We start from the raw sequence: 23,324 nt of genomic DNA on the forward strand, positions 1-23,324 counted from the left end.
TTTCCCATTTTGTTTTGCTTTTGCTTTTTTGTACATTTGCTTTTGCTTAAGTATTTGCAGTATTAAAATCTCTTCTTGCCTTAAAACAATATTTTCAGCATGCAAAATTTCAACAGAGAAGACATGATCGCAGTATTTGCACACTTAATTGTTATTGGTCTGAATTGTTGTTGTTATTGTTATCTTCCTTGCATATAGTTAACCATTAATTCTATTATATCCTTTTTGTCCATCTAATCTAGTAATTCATGCAATATTACTACTACTACTACTACTAATAATAATAATAATACTGTAGAAATGGTAATAATAGTAGAAGTTGTATATTGTTCAGTAGCTCTCACGCATACAGACTCTAATAATACACTTCCTTTTTCATCTCATTGTTTCTTGCTGGTAAATGGTTAAAAAAAGACACGCAAGGAGAATTGCTGGAATTTGCTCACCAAAACATTGAACAATGATGCCGAGTAAATAAATATAACATTACTCATCACTGCTGTGTTGGAAATCCAGAACCCTGGACAAGATGAGGCAGATATTTGACCATTTTAAATATTATTATAACTTCTGGCCTTTCAAGGCAGCCCATCACATCACGCCTTAAGGCAGAAGTGGCCGAAAGCCCTGGATCCTGTCAGATTGGAAACAGCTGAAGTGGACAGATCATCTGTCTCTCTTCATTTGGTTGCCAGACGCAAGTATCTGCGGTTGAGGAGTGCAGAGATGGGCCGGTATGTGAAGGAGAGACTCTTTCTCTGGTCTGTTGATCACTGACTTCAGAGCAGAACTGGACTCGAGGAGCAGATTGTGATGTTCAGGATCACTGGGGTGGTGCCGTGGGAGTTTTAGGGGCGCATGGTTGGAAGATCTCACGCACGGGGCAAAACATTGAACCATATGACACGGCCATGCTTGGTTATGAAGCAAAACAGAGTCTCCAAAACTGCCTAGGGGGTCCATCTGTTAAGGAGTGGGGGAGTTATTGTCCAGATGAATGTTCGCAAGAGACAGAATTTGCCCACTACCACTCAACAGAAGTCAATGCTGTTATTTTGTACTTTCTACATTCTGATTCTTTCTGATTTCAACATTGATAATATGAAAATTTATTGAGCAAATCTGGATACTGGAAGTAATGGTTGCTGAAAATCCAGCTTTGAACACAAGAATAAATTACATTTCATAATAGATTCAAACTGAAAACAGTTGCATTAAAATTTCACAATATTACTGTTTTTAATGTATATAAATGATCAAATAAATACAGTCCTGTTGAGCATAAGAGACTATATCAGAAGGCCAAAAGTGGTCATAGTTGAAAATACCCAATAATATCCCAATATAATTGATAATATCACAAAAACACATTAAACACACCAATTCCTTACAGGCTTTGATTTATTGAGAAGGAGTTCATTAGCAATTAACAGCCTCAATAAAAGTTTACGTTCATATTACAATCATCTCAAAGAGCTTTATGAATGGCTTTCTGCTTAACTTCCAATTTACTTTCTACATTAAACACATAAAACACATCGCAACAAAATAACAAATGACTTAATAAAAGCAGAAGGAAGGTTTTTGTCGTTTGTAAGCAGGGTGCACTCAATCCAACATGACACCTTCCTAACAAACTCAGATAACCTTCCCGCCCTCGAGCACTCGACACATTTGTCCATATTATGTCGCAGAGAAACTGTAATCCTTCCTGAAGACGTAAAGTCTTCCTAATGAGCTCAACAAAGTCGGATGTGTTGATGTAAACCATCCTTTCTTGACTACAGAATCCGCTGGCATGGCTTGTGTTTGCATGGGACACTAGTGCAGCATTACCCAGGGGAATGATGGACGCCTGAAGAATCTGCTTCTGAATGATTCCCAAGGAACGTGAAACCCCTTTGACTCTTGTTTCTCTAAATCGTGGATTTTTGCATTAGAAAAAGCCTAATGAATTGTGAACAGTTCTGTGGGTTTGCGCTCAATGGCAGCGCTTCGCAGAGAATGGGGCTGGTTTTGAATGCGTTAGGTGTTAAAGCGGCCCTGGATGCGTGTCCCGCCGTGTTAAGCTGGTGTCTTTGTGCGCAGTAAACGGGAGGCTTGGCTGCTTGTTTTTCGGCTGGTTGAACCCAGTGTTGTTTGCTCACGGGGTAGCAGGTCTTTTCACAGCTCGCTGCGGATCTTAACCTGCCGACTGGCCCCTTTCATTCACATTTAGACTACCAATGAATAAGTAATTTTCCCCATCTCTCTTTGTACAAGTTGGGTTTGGCTGCTCATTTACTTTAATTTTATTCAGTTTAATGTAACTGAGTAGTTTTAATGGGCCAGTTAGGGCTAGGTGTATGATGTTATATAATATCTGATGGTACACTTTATGCATTAATTGTGTGGCTATTAGTTCAGTTTGCCGAATGTGAAGAAACTGGAAAGAGTCTCTAACAAGTCAACACAATGTTTACTAATGAATTATTAGGAATTTTTTAAATGTAAAATGCAGTTTAATATCTATACAATATTTACAAAAATGGATCAGCCAATCAGAATGCAGAGTCTTTGTTTTCTCATTTTAGTTGTGCTGTCTTGATTTAGCTTTAGCAAATAGCATTTAGATTGTGTATAAATTTTTTTAAATAGTAAAATGAAATAAAATAAATGTTTGCGTACAGAAGTGACCAAACACTCCAATACAAGTATATAAACCGATAATATCACAAAATCACATTAAATTCATAACAATTAGCAACCAATTTGCCAAAATGTTCATTTTAATCAAAGATAACTACATTGTGATATAGATATACCATTACCATGATATAAAATATTAAATATTAAAGATTTTATTTTGTTGATAGCTCATGTCCATTGCTGAAACATCTATTTGACCTTTAACAAATGCAAAAAAAGAAAAAAAAAAGAAAATATTTATATAGCTTTTTTTGGTACTTTGGAAAATGTAAAGAATATAGAAAAAAATTTTAGTCCTGCCCCAAACCCACAATTATTTTAAGTGAAGGTTGTATTATTTTATACAAAAACATAACGAATCTGTTTGGTGCAACTAGTGGTGTGTAAACGCAAGGACATCCGAGAGTCTGAAGTGGCGTATTTTTCATTTATTTTTTTGAGATGGGGTCCGAGGTTGCTGGTGCAGAGCATTGAAAGCCCCCCGCCGTTCCCTCTATTCTGTCCACTCACAAGCTCAAGAGGAAGTGAGAGTGTTCATCCATTACTTTGACAAAGTCCCTGACTCTGTGTCGCCCCGCAGGGATCATTATTCTCCCGTCTGCCTGTTAAGATGTTTGCAGTATTTCCAAGAGGCTTTTTGTCCTGGAGAAACCTCGGTGTGCTTAACATGTGAGGTCCGGATGAAGAAGTGTCCCGGTACCCATGATCAGAGCTCTCTGACTGTATTCTCAGTTGTCTAAAGCAGCATTAGTAGGACAATGTCTACAGTCACTCTTCAAGCTTCGCCAGTCAAGGTTGTAAATTAGGTCATTTCTCGAATGTGACCCTGACAGCCAGTAGTTTTCCATGATTCTTAACAACGAGGGGGAAACGTGTCGGAGGAAACAGGCTCTGGATCCGGAGTGAGCTGCCATTTCTCTCCTGCTTTACGTTGTGTGGCTTTTGTCGTCTGGAAGTGACTTAATATCAACTACTTCCTCTTCCCGAAGCTTGACGATTTTCCCACAGTTAGTGTGTGTTTGTTGTCTTTCCTCATATTGAGAAAACTGGTGACCAACTGTTGTCTGGACAGGTCAATCTGCAGGCAAAATGTCAATGTTTGTTGCCTATAAATACATATATATGTCCAGAATAAGTTACAAAGTGGACCAGACTTTATGCTAGTAGTCAAAAGTAAGTATTCAATGTTATGGACTGTAGTAGCAGCACATAATAGTCTATAAATGTCTAAAGAGTCATTAAAAATGACTGAAACCAAATCCCACTCATTCTATAAAAACCAAGGCCACATAATGGACCTTTTTAATACAGCATAATTCAAATCTCTCCTGCACTCCCAACTGGATTTATATCTGCTAAATAGAGACGTCAAGAATACCAAAAGTACTCTAGTGAAAAATATGCCTATATTAGTATCTGCCAGACCATCACCACCTTGCACAGCTCACACATAGTTGTTGGCGGGCCAGGAGTGATATGTTTTCTTTTGCTTTCTCTGGGAGATTAATAGGTTTGAGTCAACAAACGGTGCTAATAGGAATCCCTGAACTCTCCTCGAGCACCTGTGCTCCTTCCAACACAGTGAATCCAGTTATCACACCCGATGAATTAACCAAGAGTGTGTGACGAAACACAGCCTGATACCACAGCACTTAAAGGAACAGTTCACCTTGAAAAACAAGTTGTATATTAATTTGTTTCTTCATCAGATTTGGAGAGATGTAGCATTTAATCACTTGCTCACCAACTGATCCTCTGCAGTGAATGGGTGCCGTCAAAATGAGAGTCCAAACAGCTGATAAAATCAGCACAATAATCCACAAGTAATCTCGCGGCATACCTGTGAAGTAAATGCGTGTTCATAAGAAACAAACAACATCATCAAAACACTTCAAAACATTGCTTCCAATTGAAATATGAGTCCATAATTCATAATATTGCTTTCTCCAGTGGAAAAGTCATCTCGTCTGAATCAGGAGCAAAATATGCACAGATTAACCACCATTTACAAGCCAGCTCTAAACAAGTATGTTGGTGGATTTTGATGTGAGAGGACAAGAGGAGATTATTATTATTTATTTTTATTTTTTTATGAAGGAAGAGTTATTATGGATACTGGACTATTTTTTTTTTTTTTGGATTATATTTTGACCAGAAGTGCCAGTTTGAAGTTAAAAACACCTTAATGATGGATTTGTTTCTTACAGTCACACAGCTTTTCACTTCAGAAGATGTTAATTGTTGGACCGGAGTGGTATGGATTGCTTGTGAATTATTGTGATGTTTTTTATCAGCTGTTTGGACTCTCATTCTGACGGCACCCATTCACTGCAGAGGAAGAAACATACTCATCTACATTTTGGCTGGCCTGAGGGTGAATACATGTACAGAAAAATATCTATTTTTAGGTGAAAGATGAATTACGGCTATCAGATGTCTGATAAACACATTACTATGAAATGTTGCGGTAATAAATTTTGCGATAAATCAGTGTTCCAAATTGAGCATTTGGTGACCGTCACTCGAAGAACTTGAATAGTGTTATTATGTCCGAGGAACAGCGTAATGAGCTTAGATTTTGAGGTGATGAATGGAGCAATAGAGAAAGCCTATCTTCATTTTGCATATGTTTGAGCTCAAGCCCATTTTTCGTGTCGAAACCGTCCCCAGGGGTCCCCTCGCGAGACTAAGTGGCGCAACATACAATACCCTCATCATGGGAAAATGCTTCCCCTGAGCACCAACACAAAAACTGCTGCTCTTTCAATGAGCTCGCCAATTGTTGGACTTTCTATACTTACGAATCCTACGAAAGTTGCTAACAGACAAATGAAATCCATTCCAGTGGACTGAACAATTGCATGTTCTTTGACAGTGTTGTTTAGCGGTTAGCATGTACAGGAGGAAGCTGCTCAAGTGTTTCTAGGTTGCGCATGCGATCTGTTTATGTAGGGTGACCTCTTAAAGGAAAGAAAATAAAGATCAGGGCAGCTGATTAGCCATGGGAACTTCTCTCGAAACAATGCTCAGATTTCGGGCTGGTTCTCGCGCAGTCGTGAGCTCGGCACGCCACTCGCACGCTCGGAAAGTTTCGGGTTTCTAGTCTTGAAGTAGCATCTGTTGTGCCTCCAGGGTTTAAGCTCTTGCTCAAACAGTTTTGACTTGAGGAAACTAGAAAAGTGCATTAGGTGACGCTAGCATGCTGAAGTCTGGTAGCTAATGCCTGAGGATGTGGCATATTCTGTTTTCCATTCAGAAGAGATGACATAGACGGGGTAATGTCACTGTGAAAGAATGCCATCTGGAACATCTGGAACATTTTCAGTTTGATGTGGAAAATGGTCTGGTATCTTCATCTAGCATTTCGCTATTTTGGTGTCTTACTGTCAAAGTTATTAATTTTGACTGAAATCTAAAAGCGACACCTTGGATTCCAATGTAGAAACATTATTTAACAATGATGTAACGTTTAAAATCATTGTTAACATTTATATAATAAAATAGTTATTTAAATTCGATATATAATAGTATAACTTAAAATGTAAAAAAAAAAATCTAAATTAATTTCGAAATATTATTATTCTATAAATATTACATATATTTGTATTGATTTAAATATATTTTTATTTTAATATTATATTATATTATATTATAGATTGGCATAAAGGTGTAAGTTCATGTTTACATTATTACTACCGTATTTATGTCCAATTTACAGTACAAAACAGAACAATACAGTATTACTGTAATATTTAAATTAAAACGTATATGCTCATGTCTGTTTGTTGTTTCTCCAGCACTACGAAGGTGATGTGACATAGAAGACATTGTGTACAGTTTGACTTCATGAAGCTGGAGATGAGGATTGTGGGATTGTTGAGGACTGGGCCATGCAGTCCCATGCTGGTCTTTCTGCTCCACTCGCTGCTGTCTCTTATACGGCCCAGTAATGCTGGAAACCAGAATATACCACGACTGCAGCTCTCTCATACAGGTCAGAACTCAGACTCTCACATACTGATTTGGCATTTGTTTTTCACAGAGACAATCAAGAGACAGTGGAAAACAAATTCCTGCAAAACAAATAGTTATTCTCTCTGAGTGTCTTTCCTGAAACCTTCAGTTCAATCTTCTTTTTGAAGGTGCTATCGCTTACTTCCGTTTAGCCGTGAGGACATCAGCAGGGTCAAGCTGTTTTAACAGACACAATGCAACAGGGGAAGAGTGCCATTAACCTCTGCTTCCTGAAAATCTTCAAAGTTAATTAGTCTACTGTATTTTGCTAGTCTTCTTTTGTTTTTTTGCTAAATGTAATGTTATGATTTAACATATTACTGCACTGTTATGTGCCTCAAGTAGACATAGAAATACATTTTAAATATTATATAACAAATCTGAAATATGAAAAAAATGCATTTAAAAATGAATAATAAAATAATGAAAAAATGAATAACAGCAGTTTCTGAAATCAAAATATGCTGCATGTGAAAACTGATTCCACTTCCTTCAGCCAATTCCCATTTTTACCTAAATAAAAATGTATTAATAAAATAATAAATAAGGTTAATATAAATTTAATAAATTCTTAGTAAATGGTTTTACCCAACAAAACACAATTGACACCAAGAGATTCCAATGTTCTAACCTCTCTTCCAAAACAACATTATCACTGATAAGGATGAAACCTCTGGGCAGTACATCACTGGACTGCTCTGCGACTGTCTGTCTGGACACCCACGCCACACAGTCGCATCCCCTGAGCCGTCTGCTATTATCAGCACATCACAGCCGCCCCTGTTACTGACCCCTCAGAACCTCCCGGAACCTGCGGGACGCGGCCGCTTCCTCTCAGGAAGGTTCTGTATACGGTGGCGTCGGACAGAGCGCTGTACCTATAGTGAAAACATGCTTCCCATTATCTTCAGGGCTGTTAATAGAATGTGTACATCATCTCAGGGGCGCCATGTGTTTACGAGTGCAGGGCGGCAGTCATCCAAAGGTTGGCAGCGAGATGCAAAAGTCAGACGTTATTCATTAATGGAGACAAGTCACTTGTTTTCCCTGCAGGTATCTTGAAGTCTTATTCAAAAGCCAAGCTAAAAAAGACAGGAAATGAGAGCAAGTAAACAAAAAAGACTTTTGAAATAGCTGAATATGATGGTTTTATTAAGAAGTAAGTAGCTTTTGAGGGACATGACACTTCAGGTTTCCGTCTTAGACTTGTTTGGGGGGTTATTGTAGATCTAACTAACAATAAGCCAACAACCCTGTGTGTTGTATCTTTAGAAATAATCAAATGAATGAGAGAATTGTTTTCTTGTACTCGTTGTAATATCTGTGCAACTATTCTGACAACAAAATATTGAGAAGCTAATGCATCCTAGTGTGATAAGGCTAATTTGAAAAGCTTAAAAGCCCATTTGAATCAGTCATACAAACCATTTCAATGTACCAACAGACTAAAACCTATAATATGCAGCATTTTGTCATGCTACAATGCTAACTGGTTGAAATGTAGCTTGTTACTGGAAAATTAGCAAAAAAAAAAAGTTTTGTGTGACTTAAAAATGTATTCTTTGTTTATTTTCTTCAACATGTTGAACAGGAAGCTGATGCTTATCACTCTAAAAACAACACATTTCATTTTATTTGAAAACAAAAGACAATTCTTGTGTTACTTTACTTATTCATCCAGTTGTCTTTGCAACCAACTTTACAGGCATCTGATGTCCCCCAAGGCTATATCTTAAGTCCGATGGAATTTAAGTATAAAGGAATAGTTCAGGAAAAATTCAGACATCATTTCCTCATCCACATAAATAATGTAGCTAAAACGTAGTAGTGCAGTAGCCAATGTGATAATGTGCTAATGCTGTAACTGTAGTTTACTACCCAGCACTGCTGTCCTCATGCTTTTATTGGAACGCAGCTATCATACTTCAGCTAATGACTTGGTTCTTTATTTTTGAATTGAGTCAACTTCCTCACTTAAACTGCTTATTTAACCTCAGAAGATGAAGTTCTACTGGCAGACACACAGACAAGTGATTTTCCAGTGTCTTCTGACTTTCCCACTGGTGTTTATCAGTTAAACTCCTGCAAATATTGGGGATTTTCTTTCTGACAAATGGGTGGATTAAAACCAAGAGAAACATTCTTGGCATTAGGGAATGGCAAAATGTCTCAATTTCTCCACGACAGGAAGGATTATTTGCATCACACCCACCGGTCTCATTTTGACAGCTGCACCACATACTGTGTGCACTTGGAAGATTTGAGAAGAATATCTCCAATATGATCAAAACATTGGACACACAACAAAGATTCACCCACATAACCTTTAAAACATATGAGTCATTTCAATGATATATATATAATTTTTTTTCGACTTGTTCACAGTGGCATACTCAAAGGGTACCGCTAATTTATTTTTCCAATAGTCCACAGAGGCCAAATCTTAGCGAGACAGTAAAACATTTTTATTACAGTCTGTCATAGCAGGAATGTGACCTGTGGGATGTAGTTCCTGATAGCTGACACAATGCTGTGTCACAGTGATGACCCCTGACTGTGTAACCCCTTTATATCCATGGAAACAAGGTGCAAGAGATAAGCAGAGCAGATGACTCCGGGTCCCGGCTCTGGCATGGGCTAATGAAGCCATCGAGGCATTAACACTGAACAGAGCCAGGAAGAAGAATGCTGCTAATTAGAGGAAGGAAAGATGAAAACAATCTGAATGTCTTTCTCTGAGGCTCATGTGGGGTTTTATATTGCATCTCAAAATAGACGTTTAGAGACAATTTTAGCAGTTAAGTTAGATTTAATAGCATAGATATTTTCTGGAAAAAGAGAACACTTTAGCATACTTAAAAAAATACTTATGATGAAAATAATAGACCTACACAGCAAGTATATAGATACATGTCAATTCAGAATCACATCTTTATGTATGGTAAACTGTATAGTAAACGGAAATGTACTTTAATATACTTTCGATTGAATCTTGTATGTCACGTATTTAAAAATATTTGTATTTATACATTTGTAATGATAAAGTTGCACATTGTTTGTGTGTGTGTATATATATATATATATATATATATATATATATATATATATATATATATATATAATCTAGTACTTTACATTTGTTTCAACCAACCTTATAGGCATCTGATGAATGGTATACCCCAAGATTTGGGATATAATGTCCTGGCAATTGAATATTAAAGAAATAGTTATCCTAGAAATAAAAATTATGTTATAATTTCTTAATTTTCTGATTGTTCTAAACCTGTATGTTCTTATTCTATATGTACGACACAAAACAAGAAGTGTCTATATAGCTGTTCCATTGAGGAAAATTTTTTTTTTTACATGAACAACAAACTATTTTTTTTTTTGTTTTGTAAGTAAGCGTTTACTTACTTGCAGAGTATGTTTCTGGGCTAACTTGGAACACATTCCAACATGAACCTGGATGTTTATCATCATTACTTCTTTCTTTCTAACCTTCAAAATATATATTTATTATTCATCATATCTAGACTTCTTGATTTCAGTTGTGTCTTGTTGAAGTGTGCTGACCTCATTCTTTAAATGTAAGACAAAACATCCACTCAACGCCTAAACATCATGGCTAATGTGCTGATTTTTATAATCATACTTTCAGAACAGATCACAGCAACCTTGTGACAATTGGTGATAAATCCAAAAGCCATTCATTCTCAACTTTAGCAAGTTTTTTAGAATGATGACAGATAATGATTGTCTGTCTTGAGCAAAGCAGCAAGGGCTTTGGTTTGGGTCAGGTCGGGTCATTGACAGGATTTTGGTTGCCTCACTTGACTTGAATATCTCTCTCAAACTGCACTTAAGTAGCGCATACATCCATTTGTGTGTCCGTGTGTGTTTGTGAGCACACTTTCAACACCTCCAGTCCAGTACTGAAACAATTAAACATGCACCCAATGGCTCCTTACAGAGATTACGTAGTTCCAGAGTGGAATGAAGAAAACAACTCTGGGGCCAAAGGGTGCCACAGCGGAGGCCTCTCATCAGTGCTGTACATCTGTAGAGGCACACTTTCCGCCTAGAGAGAGGCATTTAGTCCACACTCCTCCTAAATAGGCAGCAAACACATATGTCACAACCACGAAACCTCTCGTGGGATGTGCTGGTCATCAGAAGACCATTATTCTTAGTTTATGTTTCCTTCAGGGCTCTTCTACATGTTGAACAGAAATGTAATTGTATTACCATATGGACAACAATTTTGTATTTCATTAGAAAACAAAGACAATTATTTTTTATTTACTCACCCTTATGTTGTTTCAAACAACTTTTCAGGCATCTGATAAATGGTGTCCTCCAAGGCTATGTCTTAGGTCCTATTGCATTATAAGTATTACAGGAATAGTTCACCCAAAAATAAAAATTGTGACATAAATTCCTCATCCTCATGTTGTTTTAAACCTGTATGTTCCCATTGTATCTGTGGGACACAAAATTTTATTGTTTTTTTTTTCTATACAGCTATTTTATACATAGGAAAAGCAAAAGACTATACATGAACAACAAACCAACTTTTGGTGTTTTTCTCACACAAAACAATCATATGACTTCAGCAGACTTACTAATTCTTTATCTTTAAATGGTCTTGAGGTTTTTATGTAATGTTATCTTTTATCTAATGTTTAATTCTAATATTTTTTTCTCAGCGTTAACTGACTGTGGCTGACACAAAGTTTGCTAAAGTTCATTGATCTGAAGTTTGGCACCAGCCGCAAGTTTGAGAAAATACAACAAATTCCTAATCTTTGCTGCTAAGTCCCACAGAGCCTATAAAAACAAACGGAAGGACACAAATGAGAAGTTAAGGGAGAGTCTAAACTCGACTAGGAAGATGAATTACCATTGGTGGGACATTTCACAAGACCAGTCTTGCATAGTATTTTGTAAGACATAAGGCCAGGACATGAGGATGTCCTAAAATCCAATGGGGAATAGAGGTATGGACAGACGGACAGGGTTTAACATGGGAACATGTCGTAAGTTGTAGTTGTGTTGTAAGTCACACTGTTTACATATGAAGGGTATTTGATACAGAGTTAGTATAAGCTTACAGGGGGTCTGAATTTATAGGCAGCTAATGGCTTAAAAAACTGGACTGTTGTTTGACACATAAACAATAAACTGTTGTGTTTACACTCAGACATGATAGAGACAATGATTTGACAATGAGCCTTTTAGAATGACCTAATAAACAGGAAGGGACAAACAATTGCAGATAGGTATTTTAAACTAAATCTGGCCAAACAAAAAACTTATTTAAAGTTCTAAGACAGTAACTATTCAAGAAGGGTTTTTAACTCCATTCATACAAAAGCATCCCAAGATGAAAAGCAGAAGTTGATAAATGATGCCTTTGGTTTTCCCATTCACTTTGTTACTCTGCTTCTGCTAATGTTGGCGACCCAGAACACAACTTAAAACCACGGCATATAGGTAATTCGAATGACTAGTTTCCACTGACCCACAAGAAAAAGAAGTCAATTGAAATGGGGTCCATCTATGTCTTCCATCACTGCAAAAAGCCTTTCTAGACAGTTTGAAAAAAGACAAATGAGAGAAGACAGTGAAACTGATGAATGTGGGAGATAAATGAGGAGGTATGTTGATGTTAACACCTCACCCACCCTCAAAGCGAGTCTCCTCTGGTGTCAGTTTCATGAAACACACCAAATACAGTTGTATATTTTTCCATGACTGATTGGGTTTCTCATATTTAGAATTTTTTTGTAGTCTCTAAAGTCGAAATCAAAGCCACAAAAACAGTTTTGAATTGAATTCAACTCTATTTTTACTCAAAGTATATTAAAAGTTCAAGCATGCCTTTTAATTTACAACCTACTTAAATGTAATTTCTCTTCAAAAGTGGTGTGGTTTGCTTTGGGAACAGATCAACAGTGCATACTAGAGGTCTGCTGCCAATTTTCTCCAGACCTGTTTATACAGGAGGAAAAACCATGACAAGAAGAACATTCGCACCTTGAACATTCCTTGTGATCATCCTGAACAAACATTTGAAAAACGGCTTGGCAATGAAATTTCAGTGTATCCAGGCATTGCTAAACAGTCAGAGGATGTAGCCACCTGATACAAAGACAAAACAAACATGGCTGTCATTCTCACGGTGTACCTTCAATTTCCTGTTGACTTGTATTACTTAAATCACAATTGAGACATTATTTGACACGTTTCAGGTTTCTAATGAGGACTGTCCTAAGACATTTTAAAAGGGTTTGCTATGTTTGTGTGGTCACTTCGGCTTTCACAGCTGTCTCTTAACAGTCAGAATAGTCAGTCGAGATATTTTATACAGCTCTTGGGGAACTCTTAATGTTTTATTAGTTGTCATTACGCACTCGCCCGCAGCCTTTGCTTTGCCAATTCTGTTTTATTGCACGTCGTTTTGGTTAATCCAAAACAGACTTTTTCAATCCAGTTTCATTCTTGTTCAGACACTATGTCAGTTTTGTGCTGCTATTGCCACAAGATAAATGCTTTGATTGTGCTAAAGACTTAAAAAAACTATGATAATCTAACATTCATGGTTTCCAATGGTATTACAGTTGTATCGGTTGTTTATAATAAGGGCTGTAGTATTGATTTCCATCAGTAATTCAGTTTTCAGCCAAAGCCTGATCTTTATCTAGGAAACTGATTCTTAATGTTCTTTTCAGCAGAAGTGTTGACTGCAGTTTTACTAAACGGTCACTTAAAGTTCATAAGATTTCCTCGACCCTCTTGATTCTTGTTTCCTTTTTTCTCTAAATTGAACATGGGAAGACCTCTTATACCTAAATATCTTGCTAAACAAGTTCTGCATTTCATTTATACACTGTTGCATTAGCTTAGCTTATATTCTCCACAAAAGTATCTAGAAATCCCTGAAATCCATTTCTGCCCATACTTTATTTACTACAAATCAAATCTCACTGCACTTAGTGTACAAACAAATCTTCTGTTCCCACACGTTAGTTACATGAAGGTCTGAGAAACCTTGTAGCTAGTTCCAGGATTTTTGGTAAAATTGTGAAATTTGTGATCTGAACGATATGCTTGGTGTGTGAAATTCTGATTTGTTGAGTATAAGAGGAATGTCTGGTCCAAACCATGGTGGAGCCAGCTTCCTCTCAACCACTGACTCCAGATGTTTGATGCAAGACGTTCAGAATGAGTTACAGGTCAAGGACAGTTCAGTTTCTGAAGCTCTGTTTTAAAACCACTGCTAACATAGACAGTTGCCGTCTTAGGAGCCATTCACATGTGCTCTGGTGTTTCGAAACAGCTCAATGGAGTGCAACAAAATTGAACAGAATTCTAAAATCTAAAACAATTTTGTGCTGCAAGATGCAAAAGCATCCTAACAAAAATTTGAAACACTTTTCATAGACTACAACTCTGGGTGGCATTTAAATAGCACTTGACTCACAGTGGAATTTGATGTTAGCATTGTGCTAAGTTAACAAAGCTAAAACACCTAATTACATGACAGACAATTAGTAAAATAAATGTGAAGGTCTAAATTGGTCCATTATAATTTTAAGTAAGAATGAAGTAAAGACATTTTTTTCTTCTCCCCACAAGTTGTTGATTTGAAACACCCTTCATTGGCAGCTATTCAGTGTGATGTTCAAATAGTGCTTGACTCACTCTTTATTCCAACTGAGTTTGACATTAGCATGTTGCTAAATACAAATACATTACATAAATTACGTAAATTACTTAAAATATAAAATTTTAATTGGATAAAAAGTTTCATAAGTCAAATTTACTGATTGTAAACAATTTTCATAATGCTAAATGCTATGCTTCATAGGCAACATTTGCTAAGCTAACAATACAAAACATACATAATACACACAAATATAAAATAAGTGGTAATTAAACCATTTTAATTTGATTTTACAATTGTTTTTTTTATGTTGTAAATAAATGACTCAAACAGTCACAACTGATTGTAAGAGTTTAAAAGCAATATGTTGCTAAGCTAACAATGAGCTAACTGTTTAGTAATATGAAAGTGTATAAATGATATTTTCTACACCACAAGTTCTTTAAGTTGTCATTATTAGTCCCTGGCCATCCATTATTTAGTTTATATGGAACAATTCTTAGGTCTCAATTCATTACAGAAGTGCCAAAAACAATAGCAGAAAGCCAAAACGGCAACAGGAATAAATAAGCTGCTTTATTCTCCTCACCGCTTAGCATATACAAGGCCTCAGAGAGAAAACAGAGTCAAATTTATTAGCTTGCATACTTCACTCAGACTTCGGGGGACTACCATGTTGGCACTGATAAGCGTACAGTAGGCCAACAGAAGTAAATCTGCGTGTTTCTGCGACAGATTGATGTTGTGTTGCACAGACATGCATCCCTTGCTTTAGCAGATGGAAAAGCTCTATGTGTCTAGGTCCGTGTTGATTTTGATTCTGCCCAGTGTGTTGCTTATTCAAGTGGTGGGATGCAGATGCAAAGGCAGGGAGATGTTCTCTTGATCTTTACCTTATAGCTGAGATTTTTGAGCTCCGACCTTTGGCATTCCAGTGGTTTTCCCATCACTCAAGTTCTAGACCCAATCAAAGGCCACCAGCACTTGATGAAATTCGAGATAACGAGGGAAACGGACTCCCCGCTGCTTGAAGAGTGACAGAACCTGTCAGTGACCTTAAAAGCCCCCAATAGAGTCCCTCGTCCGGCTAATCAGCCGTCTAATATAATGAGACCACTGTTTCGAACGTTCACACTGATGGAGAAGTTGAATAGGCTGATTATTAGTATTAACCCACACAATCACCACTAGGCCGATTGTTCCTAAAGGGACAGTTCACCTAAAAATGACAATTCTGCTATTATTTATTTACAGGTTTTTTACATGTATTCCCAAGTCTATATGACTGATTATAACATTCAAGCTCCAAAAATAAAGAAATAAACAATAAAGCCTTTAAAAAAATAATTCTGCTTGAGTTCTTGCTTATTATGATGCACAATATTTGCCATTTTCTTTTTTTTTTAAAGCTCATCTCAAAAAGTATAAAATATGAAACTAAAACCACCAGTAGGTGGCGTTTTAATGAGTTAATCAGTCATTTATCTAAACTATTCAGTCAATTGCCTGATTCGTTCAGAAACGTGCGATTGTATTTATTAATTGCTCTGTGAATCACTGACTCGCTCGATTCATTCAAAAACATGGATTTATTCGGAAAACTAAACATTGTTGCGTGTTGCCTGAAGATGCACAACAGTTTATAAATCGAGCAAAGCCATGCAATACTGTTACATAAAATGAACTTATTATTTATTAAACTGTTGCGAAAAATCAATATCACAACAAGTTGTCATCCTAAATCAAGTTTGTCAGCAACTGCATGCAATGTTTCTTTACAGTTTTAGGGTTTCTGTCTTTTATTAGTGCCACACTTCCTAATTTCTCAGAACTGACTGTTTTGAGAAGTTTCATCCTTCTCTGTTCATTTCCATTGCACTTTGACCTTCGGCGAAAGGCAGGAGATTGTTACAGGTTTTTGGCAGAGTCCCAGCGAACGTCAATTGGCTTGCGTCAGACACAAGACAGAGCGTTTGAGTTTTACGATCTCTGAAGACTGTGAACTTGCCAGCACCCCATTCCTGAATACTAGAAGCAAAACAACTCTGGACTTGATTATCAGGATCTTGCTTTTTATTGATATTGGGTTTATAAAGATACTTTGTCAAAGAGCTCAAAGCCGAACAGTTCTGGGTGGCCTAATTCCATTTATAAGCCTAATCCACACGTTTCGGTACTTGAAGAGGAATGGTAATCAAGACAGCTCACCTTTGACCCCTTAAATCTGTAAGGTTTCGGCAACTTGGCCTTTGAAACGCTTAACTGAGACCGAACAAAAGATACACTGCCTGGTGCATCACTGTCACATTACTGTTGTACAGAAAGACGAACAATGTCTGACAGCACATAAAACATAATTTTTACACAGTTGTTCAACCCTGTGATCCAAGTAATCTCAAGAAATATTCGCAGAAATATATGGGTTATGTAAGGTTTTTATGGAACTTCAAACCAATATTTTCCCCTAACTTATCTATTCTCTGCAAAGCAGGGTTGTAATAGTAATTTAAAAACCATAAAACTACTATTAATAATTGATAACTGAAATGAAGCTGATATAAAATAAACTGTAAATATTACATGAAAAGCCTGAACATTTAAAGGAAAAGGAAATATTAAATTAAAGCTAAACAGAAATATAATATAAAAATACTAATAAAAATGACAAATTTAATACTGAAAATAACTAAATTAATACTAACAATTACAAAATTACTAAAATTAATATGTAATCTGAAAATATGAAATTAAAAGCTAATTAAAAAATGTTAATACATACTGTAAAAGTATATAAATATTACTATGATGACACTAACTGCTAAGTGACAGCTTGATTTAGGCATTTGCAACCCTGTTATTCTTCCAGATGCTGTTATTTATTTGTTTATTTCCAAAGATAAAGTAGCAGAAAATAAGATTTTCAAAATATATTTAGACAAGTCCTGAATATTAGTAACAGGGTTGAAATGTTGCAAATATATTAGTAAATAAAGCTAAACACATTAACGGATCAAACAAACTATATTATGTAGGATTCGTCAGCATCTACTAGTGTCGTTGCTGTAATATGCCTGGAAACAGGTCGCCAAATATCTCGGGAATAAACAACTCAGGAACTCATTAAACACTTGAAATGAAGTAATGGATGAGTTCAAACATTTATGAATGGATCATTCAAGAGCGCTCGACTCCAGCTGTGTCACATCAACCAGATGTGCGCGTCAGTCTTGATAAGCGTTGAAGATCTCAGCCCCCCTCAGTCTTACAACCATAATCATTTCAACACACACAGCCCAGTGGGGTCAATTAGCATGCTAGTTTAGTTGCTAAATAGCATAGCACGAATGTATTTCAGTCGTATGTTTAGTTATGATTTATAGCTGTTCCAAACCATCATATAATGAACAAACGTCAGTGCTTAGATGCTTTAAGGCTGGGACACATTAATGGAAACCATTTCCTCTGGGATTCTGGCTAGACCTCAATGTGAAATACTATCATATGGCCACGTAAGTTGATCCAGCACCTTAAAAGCCTGAGAAAGTCTGTCCATCAAGGACTCAGTGGACCGGGTGGAGTCACAACCAGATGCGTCTCTCTGTGATGTATGGAAAAGAGGCTGTTGTGGTCCTGCTTGTTTTTAAGGCTTTGGTAATGAGAATGTGTGTGTTTAGGAAGTGGGTGGGAAAGGGGGATTTTTCTTCATTTATCAGAAATACGTTTTAAACGATGGTGTGGGAAATGTTCCCGATCCAGCTCATGACACATGATCAACTCATGCGAGACTCTCTATTACCATGACATAAAGACTGTGTGATCCAAGCGCTGAACAAATGTGAATGCACTGAACAAACTCGCGAACGAAACACAGAAAAAACTTAACATAAGAATGAGTAACTAAAATATTACGAGTTATAGTTAATATGTAATATTCAATGATGCAAGTTTCAAAAAAGTAAAACGAACTTAGAAAGTGGAGTTCAACACTCGAATTGATCAACATGAGATAAAAAAATAATAATAATCTAACAAAATCAAAAATTAAGTAAAAGTATGGGTCGCTTGTGTTTGAACTCTCAATATGAAATGTTGCCAAATTCTCCAGAGCTGACGAAGAGCTGCTGCCTTCCGGAAACATTATAACGCGGCTCTGGAAGCTGCAGTGGAAAGGATTCCAGCAGGTGCTGTGACTTGTAGGTTGGCCTCTGTGCTAAATGGCTTTCTTGATGGATAGCATCAACATGCCCCAATTATGAGATTTATTTTTGTTGTCGGTATGAAATCACCTTCTGTCATCTAAGAATTCCTTTAATGGTGAGTCATGCAATGTGCAGCATTAATGGAGGATGAAAACTGAGAAACAAAACTGCAGCAGGAAGAGAAATATAATCCAGGAAGACATTAAACACAGACCCTAATAGCATTCATTTTCATTATACAGTTTATCCAGTAATTAACTCGATGTATTTTAGTGTACAACAATTCTGGATATTTTTTCTACTTAAATGAAACTTTTTTTTTTTTTTAGAGAAATGGGCTTTCATTTCAAGAACAAAAGTAACAGCTTCATTAGCAAGCGCTGGAATTTCCTCACACTGTTTGCAATGCAAATGTTTGTCATAAAGTTAGTATGGCCTCTTCATTACTGACAAACTTTGCTGTCTCTAAGTATATATTTTTTTATAAGTATAGTTATAATAAAGGTTATGAATAAATGTTCTTCCAGAATCATTAAAGAAGGCTTATTCAAAGTTATCTGATCTTTAATAATGCTTCAAAATATAAGCTTAAATACCAATTAGTATTGGTCATGGAACATTTTTTATGTATTTATTTTTTATAAAACATGTTGGATTTTTGATTAATGTTTTTTTTTTTTTTTTTTTTTAATGTTACTACTTGAGAAATATATCCAAATGTAACATTGCAATAATGTTTGCAAAATGACCAAATGGAATGTTTCTACAACCTATTTTTTATGTTTTAAATATCAGAAATCATTCATAACTTAACATGCAATAAAATATTTGGAACTTAATAATAAAATTTGCTAAATGTTCTTCTCAGAGCTTATTTTTGTTAGCTGGGATATAAGGATACAATGTGAAATTTATACTAAAGAAGAATACGAAAATTATGGTCAACATTTTTTAAGCATTTGCTTATTTTATAATTCACAGAGAATTCACGCATGTTGCAAAATGATACTTAGTTTATTAAATCTAATTTATAATTGGAAATTAAAGCTAAGAGAAAGGCTGGGTTAAGTTAGAAACAAGCATACAAATAAATGTAATTGAATGATTAATACATAATTACAGTTTATTTCACGCAGTCCTGAGAAATTAACTTTTTTCTTAGAATTGCATGATATAAACTTGCAGTTGTGGTTATAAAGTTGGTATTGCATGATATAAATTCTCAGAAGGATATAACATTATATATATATATATATATATATATATATATATATATATACAAATTTAAACATAGTTAAACTAAATTCTGAGAAAAAAGTCACAATTGCGATTTTTTTATCGCAATTTTGACTAAAACTCGTATTTGCGACTTTATATTATGCAGCTCTGAGAAAAAAGTCGTAGTTGCGAGGCTTTTTATTACGCAATTGTAAGAACAAAAGTTGTAATTACCTTCTTTTTATTTTTTATTCAGTGGCAGAAACCAGCTAGACTATAAAAATCAAATGTTGCTGGAGATAATTTAAAAAATATGAAAACTTTGTAACATACATTCTTAATACCATGTTTTAAAAAAGACAAGAAAAGAATAAGAACAGAAAGCAACATCCAGATGCATCATGTAACCTTCACCTTGACATGACCCAGCCAGAGAGACCATGAAGCCAAAAATGCCGTCTCTAGGCCTTGAGCTATTTCCTGGGCAACATCTTGACTCCTTTCATTTATATCAAGGCAGAGAGTGTGGCTAAGAAAACACCTGTCAAAGTTTATTAGCGCAATCCTCCCCTCAGCACAACATGCCTGACACCTCCATGATCTGGACGTTCTGCTAGTCAAACCGCTCGTCGACTTGTAATCATGAACACTTATGCTGAATATGTGGGCCCCTCGCCCCGCTGGAATTGTGGGTGGCAGGAGCGCAGCTGTCAAGGAGCGTGTTGAGGGTGAATTGGCTTTAATTAGGAGAGTTGTTTTTGCCTGTTTAAGCACCAGCGAGGGGGGTTTGTGGAGATGTGGACGTGTCTGAATGTGCTTATATGAGAAATGCATCATGTTTAATTGTGTGCGATTGCCGTTGTAGAGGAACAAAAATATTTGTAATCTGGAATGAGAGCATGCTGAAACCAATTCAGCGTATGACTGGCATATTTATTTTCCAAATCTACGAAAGATCAGAACCACCACGCAATGACCTTCATCTGAGAAGCTTCAAACTGCAACACAATCCTTTCAAAATAGTTTTATACAGTAAAACACATCCTTAAAAATAAAGGATCTTTATTGGCATTGATGAGTCCATGAAGAACCTTTAATATCCATTTTAAAGTTTTTATATCACGTTATTAAAAATGTTGTTTACACTATCAAAAATGGTTCTTTTAAGAATTGTTCACCAGGACATTCTAAAAGAAACAGTTTCTAATATAAAGAACCTTGAAAGGTTCCATGAATGTTAAAGGTTCTTCATGGAACCATGGATGCCAATAAATAAGCTTTTTTTTAAGAGATTAAAGAATCTTTTGTGGAATGGAAGAGTTATGTGGATTTTTACGTTTATTCATGGAACCACTAGTGCGAGTAAAGAAGTTAATAAAATTATTTTTAAGAGTGTGGTTCCATGAATTAACACACATGGAACCTTTTCATTGCAAAAGGTTCTTTATAGTGGAAAATGGTTCTTAGATTATTCAGATGTTCTTCACACTAAGGGGAAAAATTTTTATTTCAAGAACAATTCACTGAAAGGTTCTCTGGAGAACCTAAAATGGCTCTTAAAATAAAGGTCCTTTATTAGCATTGATGATTGCTTGTAGAACTTTTAAAATCCATTGAAGTTTTCCATTGCACAAAAAGTTCATTATAGCGGCAAAAAATATTTAAATTATTAAAATGTTCTTCACACTAAGAAAAATCTGTTCACTGAAAGGTTCTATGGGGAACCCAAAATGGTTAATATAGTAACACTGTGAAAAACCCCTTTTGGAACCTTTATTTTTAAGAGTGTAGCTTATTTTACATTAACATACTGAATCTTCCATTTCAGGTCATGTCAAACCATAACATTCTAGTGTTCAGAACAATTGAACATACATCTATGTGTGAAAATATCACATTCTGGTAAAACCTAACCATTGTTTTCTGGCAGAACTGAGGTCGAGGAACAGCTCTGCTGTGTTCTGGGACGGCGGAGAGGGGGGAACATACCAGGCCTTACTGCTGGATGAGGACCGTGGATGGCTGCTGGTTGGAGGCCGAGACCACGTCTACATGCTAAACTCTGACAGCTTCACCCAAGCGGCACGCAAGGTCAGCGCGCACAACTACCACCATCTGACAGCGCATGATGTCATTTAGCGATCGCGAGGATAAGGGTCTCTAAAGTGAAAACAGACCATGACTACAATGTTATACTGTTTACATGAATCTGTACATCTGCAATGCTGTTTTCATGGCCTCTCTGAAGTCCACCTCTCCACACACAGATGCTTCACCACACACGGTACATCTGTTGATTAGCACAGAAATATTAAATTGTCTCGACCCTTGGTTTATAAAATGATATGAAAAAACGTATGTTCTGTAGAATACTTAAAGTTTGTAAAATTGTAAACTTAAAAAATGTGAACTATATTATCAAAAAGTTTTATCTGCACACATACATTATTCGCATAAAACAATACATTTATGCTTTATAGCGAATCACAATTGCTTGATTGTTTATATCATTGCAAAATGTAAACTTTATTATCACAAATTTATAAAGATATTACGATTTAATGAACACTAAAATTACTATTTTGTGTAATGTGTATTGTGAAAAGTGCTTTTTAAATAAAATTGACTTAAAATTGAATAGCAACATGGCAATACTCAAAGTAGCTTCTAGCTACGTACTCACGTTTGACTTGAACCGCAATGTGTGTTGAAAACTATAGCCTTGCTGGTCGCTAAAGTGACTTAGCATTAGCTTGGTGTCTTTTTTCACCGTTTTCAAGTCAACCGTTACTACTGCAAAGCAAGTTTGAGGATATTCTTACTTGAGCTAATTAGCTAAAGCTTCTTAGTTTAATTCATCTAATTCGTCGTCTTCGTTTTTTATTAGCAGTTCGGTTTTAAAATATAGCTAGCTTAAGCTACTTAACTTGACTGTTTATAACACGCTTCTTGAATAATAGCACACAGTTTTATAATAACACAGATATTTCAATGTACCTCTATCCCCCCTTGAATATAGAGGTTAGTATCCAAAATCAATTTGCAATGTGTTTCCTAGGCATTTGTGTTCTAGCCTTAATTCTCCACTACACACCATTACTGCTAAATAAACATTACACTTGGTTCAATATTAATCAATTCTGTCTTTTATAATAGTGAAATACCAAAAGACGCCTGCAAGAAATGATGAGTTCGAACATAAGGTCATAGCATAGCCATACATACATGATCTTCATAAGAAGTAAAGCCGAGCGTGCCAGGTTTTCAATCTCCCAATTATATAATTATGTACAGTGTGCTGATTGCCAGCTAATCATTAGGTCAATACCTGGACGTCATTTCCACATGGAGATGATTACAATTTGAGAGGCACGCAGATTGTTGAGTAATGATGGTAATACGGCAAGGGGGGTCTGTGCTAATCAACTCAGCTCTGGTTTTAACAAGAACATTAACAAAATATACATGTTTTTTTCTTTCTTTTTTTTTTAACAACCCAAACTTGAAGTGTTAATGTGTTGTTTTGCTATGCATTA

The 23,324-nt window shown here is 36.0% G+C and overlaps 1 protein-coding gene across 1 annotated transcript in view; it reads left to right on the forward strand.

Moving 5' to 3' along the window:
• Positions 1-23,324, forward strand: part of LOC113070591 (semaphorin-3D-like) — a 49,872-nt gene that overhangs the window by 15,958 nt on the left and 10,590 nt on the right. Inside the window, exons 2-3 of the mRNA XM_026243994.1 lie at positions 6,486-6,682; positions 21,719-21,879. Of these exons, the coding sequence (XP_026099779.1) occupies positions 6,535-6,682; positions 21,719-21,879 (309 nt within the window). The 5' untranslated portion in view covers positions 6,486-6,534. The remainder of the gene's footprint in view (positions 1-6,485; positions 6,683-21,718; positions 21,880-23,324) is intronic.

Source organism: Carassius auratus, unplaced genomic scaffold (genome assembly GCF_003368295.1).
Source record: "Carassius auratus strain Wakin unplaced genomic scaffold, ASM336829v1 scaf_tig00004584, whole genome shotgun sequence".
In the NCBI taxonomy this organism is placed as follows: Eukaryota; Metazoa; Chordata; class Actinopteri; order Cypriniformes; family Cyprinidae; genus Carassius; species Carassius auratus.